We start from the raw sequence: 13,785 nt of genomic DNA, 5'->3' as shown, positions 1-13,785 counted from the left end.
TAAAAATATAGAAAAAAATCTTTCTGATCTTAAGTTAGGCAAAGATTTCTAAGGTATGGCACTGAAAGCATGATACATACAAATTGATAAAATGGAATTCATCAAAATTACAATCTTTTGCTCTTCAAAAAAACTGCTTCATTAAGAAAATGAAAAAAACAAACCACAGACTGAAGAAAATATTAGATAAAGGATTTGTATACACAATACATAAGGCACTCTTACAATTCAACAGGCAGCCGGATAACCCAAGTTAAAAATGGACAAAAGATTTTTTTCAAGTGAACTCTACCCCCAACATGGGGCTCAAACTCACAACCCCAAGATCAAGAGTCTCATGCTCTACCGAGTCACCCCAAAAATGAACAAAAGGTTTGAAGAGACATTTCACCAAAGAAAATATATAAATGTCTAATAATAAGCACATGAAAGGATGTTATTAATCATTAGGAAATGTACATTAAAACCAAATTAAGATACTACTATCCACACACCAGAATGGGTAAAATCCAAAAGACTGACAATATCAAGGATTGATAAGGATGTATAGAAATTGGAACTCTTACACATCAATGGTGGGAATGTTAAACGGCACAGCTCCATTGGAAGCAGTTTGGTAATATCTTAAAAGTTAACCATAAATTTAACATAAAAGTTAAACATAAACAGCAATTCCACTCTTTGGTATCTACCCAGGAAAAATAAAAATATACGCCTATACAAAGACAGGCATGCAAGTGTTTATAGTACCATTATTCATAAGAGCTTCAATAGAAAACAAACTAAATGTCCATTAACCGATGAATGAAAATCCATGCAATGAAATACTTATTCAGCATTAAAAGGAAAGTACTGGTACATGCTATTATGTGATAAGCATAAAAAAACACAACTGAAAACATATGCTATGTGGAAGAAGCCAGACAACTCTCCCCCACACATATTGTATGATTCCATTTACATGAAATTTCTAGAAAAGGTAAATGCACCACTGAGAAGGACCCAGCATCTCCTCTGTGGTACTGTTGCCCGAAATGCAAAACCTGAATCGAATCATGAGAAAAAAGTAGACAAAACTTTGGCATCCTACAAATAACTGGCCTGTGTTATTTAAAAAAATGGTAAGGTCATAAAAGACAAAGGTCAAGGTACTGTTCCAGAAGGAAGGAGACTAAAAAGATATGAGAATGAAATATAATGTGTGATCCTAAATTGAATCTTAGAATGGGATAACTGTAAAGAGTAACACTGGGATAACTGGTGAAATCTAACTATTGACTATCTAACTAATCTAACTATTTAGTACCTAACTATGGATTAGGTACTAAATTTCCTGATTTTGGTAATCTGTACTGTGATTATGTAAGAAAATGTCCTTATTCTTAGGAAATACACACTGAACTACTTAAGGGTAAAAGCACATGATGTCTATAACTTACTCTCAAAAGGTACAGAAAAATTAACATCCATGTATTTATACATGGAGAGACAGAAAGGAAATGATAAAATAAATGGAGCACAATTAATGAAGGTAGATGTATGGGGGTTCATTGTACTTTTCTTGCAAGTTTGAAATTATTATATCAAATCAAATCAAGCTATTTAAAAAACCTACATATGGTGCGACTGAAGGGTCTTAACTCATTTTTCTTCTGCATATCTATTTCCGTTACACCAAAAACATCTTTCTCAAACATCAGCATAGTCATATATTGTCCTTCCTCAAAAATGTCTATGGCCTCTGATGCCACAAAATAAAGTTCAGATTACAGCAGGATACTTACAGTCCTTTACACTCCGGTCCCAATGTACCTTTCCCATATTGCTTCTCAAATTCTTCCCCAAACACTTTCAGATCTGTCTCTGCTTATGCCACTGCTGGGAAGTTCTGACCCCAGAATCCTCATCTTTTGCAGTTCAACTCAAATGTCTTTTCTTTCATCCTTCCCCAATCCCTAAAGGCAAGCTCTTTTTCTGCACACATCCTATGTTCACAATTTCTCCCGCTCCTTTTTTACACTTTATTCATTACACCTAACTTGCCTTCTTAGCCCATTGGCCGGCACACGGCAGGTGCTCAACCTGTTGAAGTCCTGCCATAATTTTATTCTCTAACCTTTCTGCTAAATATGTAAAATAATTTTCTTCTTTAAGCAAAGGAAATAATCACATTTTGATTGTTAATACAGTATCTGGGCAGGAAATCAAGATCAAGCAGTGATATAGCCACTGACAGGGAAGAGATGAAACTGGTTGAAAATATTTTTAATAGTCATTAGTGACTTCAACTGAACTTACATATCTCTTGGCTAAGGGGCCTCCTGACTTCAAAATTTACCAAATACTTGACTGTTAAATTAATCAAGTTCTGTGTATAAAGGCAAAAACAGATATAGACTTGGGCCCATTGGTAAATATAGAAAGATATTTGAGTAGATAAGATACTTGAGTGGATCATTAAATTCTTTGAAAGTTTCCTGTTTAATTTCCTTAGTCTGAAGGAAATGATGCACATAGAAACAGAGGAAACACTGGGAGGCAGATTATTTTCCATGATTGTATCACAAAGCAGGTCCTGAGAGCTCAAGTAAGCCTATGGAATGCACTGGCGGAAGCAAAACAAAATTAAGAAAGGGAGAGTAATGGGGTGAAAAAAATATTTAGTAATCTCCTAATCTTAAATTTATAGGAAACTGGTGTAAACAGCAGTGTTAAGAAGGAGGAAAGCAAGGAGACTTTTTCAAGACCAGGCCAGCCCAGTTAAATTCTGCAGGCTTAAAGTCACAATGTGCTATGTTGTTTACTGTTTCCAATGCACCCAAACTTGTAGTATTCATATTTAATAGAACTGATCAGGAAGATGGGCTGCAAACGCATTCTGCATCTGTCTTATGAACATAACACTGAATTACAGAACTTCGAAAGTACACCTGTTAATAAACGTCTTGGTGATAGTACAATCAGGTTAATTAAAAGCATCTCCAGGAAACCAGAAGACCATATAATTTATATAACCCAAGAAACTAATTTTGTTTAAAACATCACATTTCATATGTTCACGTATCTGGAAGCTTGGCATAGTTCACTTTACCTCCAGGCCTCTAAAGCCGTCTCGACCCTTCAAAGGCAGTCCAGCTTCTTGGCCACACCTGGGTCTCCCAAAGCGCAGGTGCGCCCCGCTGCCCCCTCTGCCCCCACCGGCCGCCCTCCCGCAGCCGCTCGCCTCCCCAGGGCCGCACCTCCCTCTAGCCCCGAGGGAGCCGCAGCGGGTGGGGCGTGCGGCCGGCGCGAGCACCCTGTCACCTCTAGCCCTCGCCCCCACCCTGCCTGTCCCTCCGGAGGCTACCGGAGGGGAAGGCAACCCCGCTCCCCTGCCCTCAGGAACTTTCCCTTTTCTGGGAGCGTGCATGCAGACCCCGGTCCTCTCTCCCTCAGGCCCCCCGCCCGCCGCCAGCACCCACACTTACGGCGCGGACCCGTGGTGCCCGCCACGCCGCCTCGCGCAGCCCGGAGCGGCGCCGACCCGGCGGAGGTCGCTGTGCGCGGGCCGCCACCCGCCCAGCAACTGCGGAGCGTAGCGCCGCGGCGTCTCCGGGGCAACCGGACGCTCAGGGCGCGCGGGCCGGGCGGCTTCCGGGGAGCTCCTCCGGCGCCCGCCGCTCGGGAAGCCCGGGCTCCGCCGCCTCATCTCAGGGGGCAGCCTCCGGGCAGAGCCATAACGTCGGGGGTGCAGACGCGGCGGCCGTTTCTGCTCCAGAGCCCTGAAGATGCCCTGAGGAAGGCGCTCAGGAAACATTTAAACTACTTTTCCGCGAACGCCGTGATTGTAGGAAGTCCTGTTCCTTTCCAGGGCCTCAAGCGCACTTAAAATGAAGCCCGTGTAAACGGTGAAATGAGGCCGCTTCCCTGCCTGGGCCGAGACCTTCAGTTTGTCAGATCCTCTCTTATTAGTCATTACTTTTCAGTCTTGCTTTACTGTCCAAAGAGCTTTTTAGCAAACTCGTGGAGGCCTTCCCGTGACAGGCGGCTCTCAGCTGTGGGGCGCGCTGCTGCCGTGTTCACAATCCTGCAGGCACTGTGGTAGTATCTGGAGCGGGTTCAGAATGAGGCAGATTTGCCACCCAGGGGGAAGCAAGTCAAGCAAATAATGCGATGAATGCCATATCGAAGTAAATGCATTAACGCTGCACAAGATCATTTTTACGAAAGCTTACCCTTCTTGTTCCCAAATACGAACTTAAAAATACTACGTTAATAAGCACATACATACTTGTTTAGCATCAATAAAATGCTCCCCATCATGCCGGATTTAGGGTAGTCATACTTCCCCTTCTTCCTTCAGGTGACTGTACTCTTCATCTTCAGTTTCCATTTGCTTCATTTGCTTCGAAAATAAAACCAGAGACAACCTTTTATCTCCTTTCTCTTTCAAGACCAAGCATTCTCCCAATAAACCCAAATCTACATAAACTCACATCGACTCATTTCTGCCCTTATCATGCTACGGAAAATATTCTCCATAAGGATACGAGTGATCACCTATGCACAAACCCAGCTGCCTGTTTTCATGGGCGTGTGTCTGCTCGCTGCAGTTCCTAAGTGGAGCTTCTAGCTCCTTTTCTCATTAGGAAGCTCTCCACAGTCAGGCTCAACCTTGTTTTCTAGCTTTGTGCCTGTTGCTGTGCTCCAGGTTCTCTAAACCAAGCTCAGCTGCATTTATCGTCACTACTCCAGGAACCTGCATTCAGAGTCCTTGAAGCTTAGTCTCGCCTACAGCTCACCACCCTTTTGTACTGCACTTGATAAACCCTTCATCTAACAACCTGGTTTATATATAACTTTCCACACAAAGGCTTTCTTTTCCCCAAAGTATAATTAGGCGCAACTTTAAAAAATTTTTTTTTCATCCAAGTGGGCTCCTTGAATACTAGAAATGATGCCTTTTCCATCCTTTTTCCAGCGCCAGTGAGGTGCCTGGATACACTGTAAGTGATGTGTAAGTTGGTTAAATAACGGAGTTATCTCACAAAAGTAAAAAAAAAAAAAGTCTTTGCAATGAGTTTTGACTAGACTTACTTAATAAGCTTTAACTGTAATTTTATGCAAATCCTTTTATTCTAATACAAAACACTTTGAATAAAGAGAATTCAATTGAAAATTGAATTGAAAATTCAATTCAAAATTCTTCTTGGTAAAGCCAAAAAATTAAGATAGGAAGTTGATTTCTCTGGTTGCAGAGACTGTGAAAATCAGAACTTGAAATCCAGCTCCTGGAGAAAATCCATCTAATTTTTGGGGGGGAAATGTTTCATATATTTTAGAGGGCAGTGGATATACTGTTTGTATTCTGTGTAATACATACTTTAGTATAGTAGTTAAGGGTATACATTTTGAACCAAGTGGCCTGGGTTCAAATCTTAGCTCCACCACGTATCAGTTATATCCTTTGGCAAGTTATTTAAGCTTTCGATGCCTCAGTTTCTTCATTTGTAAAACAGCATTAACAATACCTACCCACTAGGCTGTTTTGGGGCTTCCATGGGACAATCTGTATAAAGCATGTAGAATCACACCTAGCACAGATACATGTACTGGGGACTTACTATATTCCCTCAAGTAATACTCTTCGTGCTTATCCATTATTTTGTATATAGACACATTTTCATCTTTGTTTCTAGTAATGGTGAAAACTATCTGCCTGTTCTTTCCCAATCTCTCCTGAAATCAGTGTAAGCTGAATGACAGCCAACAGGCCCAGAAACAACTGATCTCATTCTTCTCAATACTACTAAGAAACTAGCTAATAAGATAGATAGCTTGAACTTAAATGAAGATGAAATATATTCTCTCCAACATTTAGGTGAGTGGCTCTTTTCCTTTTGAATGAATAAAGATCCTTAATCAAAAGTTACTAGGTAGAGCTACAAAATTTGCATTTTTAACAGTCATCAAAGATTATTCTGATGCATGTGATCCTTCAACCACCCTCAGAAAACTGATTTAAATTCAGGTCAACCAATGTTTCCCACATAGAGATTGCACATCTGAATAATCTGCATGACTTTATAAAAATAATAGGTTATTGGGCTTAGCCCCCAAAGATTGATTTCAGGGGTCTATGTTTTTAAAAAGCCCACAAGTAACACACAAACCAGTTGTGTATTTTCTGGAAATAATTCCAAGTGTTTGACAGTTAAATATGATTGTTAAATTTTTTGAGATGTGACCGTTTATATAACTTATAGGACTTGGAAATTAGAAAAAACAGTGGCCCAGAAAACGGATCAACAACCTGGTCAATAAATGCCAAGAACAGAATCTTGATTTCTTGAAAATCTTTTCCATGAGTCTCTGTTTTTCAAAAAGTCGACAATAATGTTATACTGGCAAAGATGTGTTTTTAAAAGTCATTATTCAGTCATTAATGCTAAGATCAGTGACAATGTATTTATTTGGGAAAAGTGATACATATACACAACTGCTATGACTATTAACACCTGTATGATTTAGAAGTCATGTTTTTAGATAAGGAAACTATTCTAGAGTCAATAGATTACCTAAAGTCACAGAGAAGGGTAGTGCACTAGCAAAGGTAGAAATGGTGCCTCATGATCCACCATCCAGTTCTTCCCACCTAACTGTCCCCTTCTTTAGTCTCTAGAACTGCATTCCCCAACACCCTCCCGTTCCTTTCTGTAACTCAGGAGTCGGCAAACTTGCTCTATACAGGGTCAGATGGTAAATATTTAAGGCTCTGTAAGCCATACGGCTTTCTTGCAACCACTGTAGCGCAAACACAGCCAAAGACAATACATAAATGAGTATGTGGTGTGGTGTTCCAATAAAGCTTTATTTACAAAACAGGTGGTGAGCAGGATTAGGCTGTTTGCTGACACCTGCTCCATTAAGACTATGAATGTTTAATTGGTTTTCCTGATCAGAAAGTTGAATATTCTATAAAAGATACCCCTTTATGAAACTGAGATGACAGATCAAACAAAAATATGATCTGAGGGACCAGAATGGGTATGTAGGATTCAATGCAGAGTTATTAAAAAATTGTTTTTCTCCTTAATATATTTTAGTCTTACTCTATACAGATTAAGCCAGATGACAAGCTACTATACAACCGCATGTTAAAAAACATGTTTATTTTACACTATGTACAATCAGGAACATATTTAAAAGTATTATCAATTAAAATAAATGAAGACCATAAATCACAATTTAGTTTGTTCCTAGTGTATATACCCACATTAAAATATAAAGAACATATACCAAAAAAGAGCCAAGGTGTGCATTTTGCTAAAACTTGGTATATACATATTCCATTGGAAAAAAGCAATCAAAAATGACTTTAAACCAAAACTAAGTTCCTGTGATGTGTAGTAACCATTATATTGTTTATATGAGGTAGTAACTAAATTATTTTGGCCATGTGTTAATACTCTAAGTCAAAAGAAATATGAAAATGATCATAAAATAAGGCCAACCAAAATAAAGATTTCACTAGAAATTTGAACCACTCCACTCTATGGAATGTTATAGTTCTTCAGTGTGATTCTATGAAATGTTTAGTGTGGACTCTTTAATGATGCTAATTTATTCTTTGTGCATACTGTAATTCAGACAACTGCAGTGTTACATCACGGTACCGCTATTCTGTGATTCAAAATTTTTTCAAAGGTATGTTTTTAAGCACAGACAAAGAATCTTAGAGGATTCTGCTTAATTATAAAAAGACCAGTTACTACAACAGGTGGTTAATTGGTTTGTTTCACATAGAAAACAATCCAAATACATTTAAAAAACATGTTGTGGAGCCAAATGCATATTGACAATGTCACAGCTTACCTTTGTGACTTAATACATCACGTATCAATACTTTGTGCAAATATAAACACCAGTGTACTTGCATTAAAATTAAAAACAAGATTATAAAATGATTATAGCCTCCATTACAATTTTGAAAGTTACAAGATTTGTATTCATATTACTAAATTACATATAATAAAAATACAATAGTGTTAAATGTATGGGTTCATCGCCAGCATCCCATTTTGTAATATAGCCACACCCAAGAATATACCAAGAATTCTTAAAATATTAACCCCAATTGCATTTTCATCAACATTTACATCTGTACAGATAAGACACTTACTTGTACATCTCATAAAAGTACATTATCTACATAAATTCTTAGTGTATGTCTTCAGCAATATGAAGTTTCACAGAAAAATACCCCTGTATGTACAAAGATTACATAACAACGAATTAAGCACTTGTGTGGTTCAATATGCTAAATATATCCATACCACTTAAAACAAAAATCCTCCCCATCTCATCTCATGCCACAATAAATTACAAGTGACTGAAGCCGGGCACCGCAGCTCCGGACGGCTGCAAGCATTCGTCCCTGTTGCAGCAGTCGTGTTCGTTCTTTCTCACACTAACTGTTGAAGCACAGCCGTCCTCAGTAACTGTTCTCATGGCCCGCCAGGATGTATAAGTTGCTATTTGCTGTGGGGTTATCAGTTGGCCTACTTTCCAAAACCACGACCCTAAAGGTGATAAACAAACAAAGTTATTCTTGAAAACTAATGTTAGCAGAAACATTTTCCATTGCTTCTACATTTTCTGCCTCTATAAATGCTGTTTATTTGATTTGTGGGCAGAAAATGATTTGCAAATCACTATGATTAAAGAACCAGTTCCAGCTCCAGGAAGTACTTTCGCTGCCCACCACTCTCTAAGCCAGTGTTGTTCGAAGAGTCAGAGGTAGGGAAAACCCGTATTTGGAATAATTTGGGGGAACTTAATTCTCACAAAGTATAAAACAACCTGTTGTTCAAGAATCAGAAAGTGTGGGCGCCTGGGTGGCTCAGTCGTCAAGCGTCTGCCTTCGGCTCAGGTCATGATCCCAGGATCCTGGGATCGAGCCCCGCATCGGGCTCCCTGCTCGACGGGAAGCCTGTTTCTCCCTTCCCCACTCCCCCTGCTTGTGTTCCCCTCTCTCGCTGTGTCTCTCTCTGTCAAATAAATAAATAAAATCTTAAAAAAAAAAAAAAAAAAGAATCAGAAAGTCTATCAGAATAGAACCCAAAAATTCTGTTTGGCACTAAAACCAAAAAATTTTGTTTGTTAGTATATGGTATTTCCTCTTTCTTGTGCTATAAATCATCCTTTAGACAGCACGTTTAATGCAAAATTAGTACTGATAGATCTATATATTCCTGTTACTTGGAAGATCAGGCGCATTCTCAAAGGCTTTATAACTTCCTGACTTGTGAATTCTTTAGTGTGAAAAATACAATGTTGAATGTATTACTGTAGAAATTTCAATTCCCTTGAAAAAGAAATCAGTTTCATGCTGGATTTATAAAACACATTAAGTACTATGTATTTAATACAACCCCTTCCCATACCTGTCAGATCCAAGCAGTCGGAAAATTCTTGTGTTATCTGAAATTTCTTGTGTTACCTGTTCAATTAAAATATAAACTTAATTTCTGGAATTAAAGGCACAAAATTTTATATGGGCATTTAATTTATAACTCTATAGAAAGGAAACATAATTCTTAAGATGAAAATAGATCCCTGCATGACTGTTAGTTTGTTAAGTCAGCACATAGATACATCAGTTTGTTAGTCTAGGAAAAACGTGCCTAATTTTGAATTAATCATAAAATAGGAGAGTAGGAAAACTATTTACTTACTAAATTACAGACCTCAAGGGAAAAACTGAAAAGCAAGCACGCAGTCCATTTACTTATCAGAACCCTCTGTCAGTCACGTTAATGCTAACAGCAGGGCCATGGCGGCAGCAAGCCACTTAGATCTGGTCCTTTTACTTCAACAAGGCTGCACTGTGGTATGATGGGACAAACTCAGGACTGGAATTTGAATCCCGGTTCTCCCACTTAGCAGCTATGACACTGGGCAAGGTAGTAGTTTGCTGAAAATGGTTTTGCCTTCTGTAAAACAGGAGGGAAAAGCTCTACCCTGCAGCAGTATTGTGCAGTGTTCTCAGAAGTAGTAGCTAAGGCAGTGCTCAACAGATGGTTTTTCTTTCCCATAGCTCTCCCAGTCTCCTGAAATAGTATTTTCTGATGGCAGATATCCTTTAAGAAGTCCTCAGTGTGACCCATTACCAGTTGGGGAATTAAAGATTAAGTCTATGGGAGAAAGAAAAACCCACTATTTGTTGCTTACTGAATGCAAAACATTCCAAATTATAATGGCAGTAACTTCTCCCCACAATTTTGTAGGCTGAAAAAACAATTTGATTTCCAAACTAAATGTATTCCCTTAGTACCTCTACAATTAGTTATTCTGGAAACACCATCGATTCTCAACCTCTTTCAGAACCCAGCACACCTGAAGGATACAACATGCTCACTACAGTAACAGTGGCTCATCATGACTGATCTTCAATGTGTTTCGGGGTTTGCCTACTGGAAGGACGTAACATTTTTGGAGGAGCAGTATTAAGTAAGGGCTGCCGGCACAGTTTGAAAAAGCCCCTCAGGGATGGCTGGGTGGCTCAGTGGGTTAAGCGTCTGCCTTCGGCTCAGGTCATGATCTTAGGGTCCTGGGATCCCGTCCCGCATTGGGCTCCCTGCTGCCTGCTTCTTCCTCTCTCTCTGCCCCTTCACCTGCTTGTGTGCTCTCTTTCTCTCTGTCTCTCTCAGATAAATAAGTAAATAAAATCTTAAAAAAAGAAAAAGACAAAGCCCCTCAGGTGATTTTTTGGACAATCTTCTTTTTCTTAAACTGCTCTCTGGTATCCGGCCTATGGTGTCTGTCTTTCTCTGCCTAGTGTTTACTAGTTGTTGACTGTTCTTCTCTCTCTGCTCAATTCCCCCAGGTGATTTCAAAACATCTTCTGGAGAAGCCCTCTTGTGGGAATAACTACTAGAAACATATTAGCTACGAAGTTTCTTTTCTTTTCTTTAAATATTTTTAAGTAGTCTCTACAACCCAACTGGAGCTTGAACTTACAAGCCCGTGGCCCAAGGTCGCATGCATGCTCTACTGACTGAGCCACAAGGTGCCCCCTGACTTTTCCTGAAAACTCACTCTAAGCCAAGCATTATGCCAAGCACATCATATGCTTCCTTTCATTTAATCTTAATAACCCAATGAAGTAAGTACTATTTTGTTATCCTCAATTCAAAATGAGAAGTATAGGCAAAGAGAAGTTCAGTGATACGCCACGGCTACGGTTACAGAACAGCAGGGCAGAGACTTGAACCCGGCGTTTCAACTCGAACTCATGCTCATGGTTGCTCTGCTAAAATGTCCACTTGGTTAGAAGAAATACTCTGAGCTTAGAATGACAGTTTGGGACACAAATGAGCTACTTTCTTGCTTGAGGCACCTAAGGTTCTCCTTTCCCTCTAATGCTAAAATGAAAGTTACACTACTGAGATTGGTTTGGCAGTTCTGGGGGAATTTCTGATGATTTCACTTGCCTATGATATTCTTGGGGGCAAGTACCACATCTTGCTCACATTTGTAATCCCAGTGCTTTCCAGCAGAACTGGAAATGCTGAGCAGAACTGAGTATGTCCTAGGACTTGGGAGTTAAATTGTTCCTGGAATTAAATTAAGGTAGGAAGAAACAGGGGCGGGGCGCCTGGGTGGCTCAGTCGGATAAGCGCCTGATTTTTGATTTCAGCTCAGGCCATGATCTCATGGTCATGTGGTGGAGCCCGGTGTTGGGTTCTGCGCTCAGCTCAGAGTCTGCTTGGGATTCTCTCTCCCTTTGCCCCTCCCCTGCTCATGTTCTCTTTCTCCTCTTTAAAATAAATGAATGAATGAATGAATGAATAAATAAAATCTTAAACAAACCAATTAGAACATACAACTGCATGTCTCTACCAAACCATCTATTAAAAATAGGGGGAAGGCAAAGAATCTTACAAATGTCAAGTGAATCAGGGTAAGAGAGACAGGAGGCAAGGTGGCTAAAAAGGAATGTGCAATCCTTTACTTATAAACCCACTCTGGTCATTATTTCTGAAATACAAAGTAGAAAGGTGCCTCAAGACAGAGAGAGCCAGCATCCACACTGTTGTTCCAAGTGATGGTCTGGGAGAGTTAAAAGGAAATCACTTTTAGCAGTATTAGGAACTTCTTGTTCTGAGCCTAAGAGTTATCTGGCTGCACATAAAATATGCACTGAAGTTGTCTGCGTGAATGGAGAAAGAGGCGCTGCGGAGTATGTGCTATTAATTTAATTACCAGGCTGAATATAGTAATTAATAAAGTGAGCATATCAAGTATTCCTTGTATCATTTAAGAATTTTCCAAAGTTAAAGAAAATTGTTTGAAGAGAATTTGATAGTTTCATGACCATTTAATGGACACAATTTTTAAAAGACTACTTACCTCATTAGATCTAAAACTTCTACCTTGCATTCCGTGTTTCCAGAAAGCTAGCACACTGTCTTGTAGGCAAACTAGCAGGCAAGAACAGCTCAGTTACTGTTAATAGTACAAAAGTTCAACTGATAAGCATCAATTTTGTCCCTCTATCTTGCATAGCAATACTTCATTTAATAACTAATGTCAGCTATTCCATATTTCCATGCATCTTTACTTTTGAAATTAAAAATATACATATACCAGATAGAACTTATTCATCTTTTTGGCAAGAAAAAAGAAAATTCTTTGAAAATATTGTTTTGTTTACTGACATTTTTGTTTTGATAAAATGACAATATTTGAGATAAGGTATTTTAAACATACAGAAAAATATGAGAATAGCACAGAAACGTATGTATTTACCATCAAATCCTAACATTTTGACACATTTGCCTTTTGTTTTAAGTAAAACCAAATATAGCTGGCATCCATATACAACCCCCTGTAATCCCTTTCCAGCCCCTCCTGCCTCCCTGACATAACCACTATTATAAATTTGGTGCTTGTCATTCTCATGCCTGTTTTTACTATTACTACACAATATCAAACTTTATATTGAATGTTTCCAACTTTCATACATGTGATCTAATGAACATAAAATTGTTTCTAGTTTTTTGTTATTACCATCTATAATAAACATTCTGTGCCTCTTTTTGAATACATGTGCAAATTTTCTAATTCTAGAAACAGGATTACTGGGACACAGGCATATGTATTTTCTAAAAATATTAGTGTTGTTTTAATATTTACATATTTAAATACATATTTTTGTGTGGATTCAGTGAGGAAAATATCTAATTTTCTTTCCTGCGGATAACCCATTGTACCAGCATCATTTGCTGAACGTCTCCCATTTTCCACCGACATATTATGCTATAAATTTCCATTTACATGTGGGCCCATTTCTGAGCCTTCTATTCTAATGCCACTGTTCTATTTATTTATCTCTGTGTTGATCCCACACTGTCTTAATCACTATGGCTTTGTCAAAGTTTCAATATGGAGCAGGGCAAGTATTCGCCAAAATTTATTTTACTGTTCTTGGCCTTTGGTTCTTCCATATAAATTTTCAGATCAGCTTATCAAGTGGCACAAAACATCTTATTAGGATTTTTATTGTAAATGTACCAAATGTGTGGTTTAACTTATAAAGAACTGAAACCTTTCTCATATTCAGTCTTTCTATCCATGGACATGGTATAGTTCTTCATTTGTTCAAATCTTCATTTATGTTTTTAAACAATAATTTGGAATATCCCTGATAATGGTTTTAAACATGTTTTGATTACATTTATTTCCACATATTTTATTGCCACTGTCAATAAGATCTTTTTTCCTATCAAAAATTTCATAATT

The 13,785-nt window shown here is 38.6% G+C and overlaps 1 protein-coding gene across 3 annotated transcripts in view; it reads right to left on the bottom strand.

The window, feature by feature from the left end:
* Positions 1-6,366: 6,366 nt before the first annotated feature.
* MAP4K3 (mitogen-activated protein kinase kinase kinase kinase 3) overlaps positions 6,367-13,785 on the bottom strand; it is a 182,621-nt gene continuing 175,202 nt past the window's right edge. For 2 of the 3 annotated variants that reach the window (XM_006728030.3, XM_006728031.3), the window contains 3 exons: positions 12,394-12,464; positions 9,426-9,481; positions 6,367-8,561 (listed from right to left, as the gene is read on the bottom strand). In XM_006728030.3, coding sequence (XP_006728093.1) covers positions 8,474-8,561; positions 9,426-9,481; positions 12,394-12,464 — 215 coding nt within the window. In that variant the 3' untranslated portion in view covers positions 6,367-8,473. Of the gene's footprint in view, positions 8,562-9,425; positions 9,482-12,393; positions 12,490-13,785 lie in introns of those variants that run through there. The other variant, XM_081796879.1, reaches the window with a different exon arrangement.

The sequence above is a fragment of the Leptonychotes weddellii genome, chromosome 10 (assembly GCF_054177405.1).
Source record: "Leptonychotes weddellii isolate Sample4059 chromosome 10, ASM5417740v2, whole genome shotgun sequence".
NCBI lineage: Eukaryota > Metazoa > Chordata > Mammalia > Carnivora > Phocidae > Leptonychotes > Leptonychotes weddellii.
Note: the sequence above shows the minus strand (reverse complement) of the source record. Positions and strands in the feature narration are given on the sequence as shown.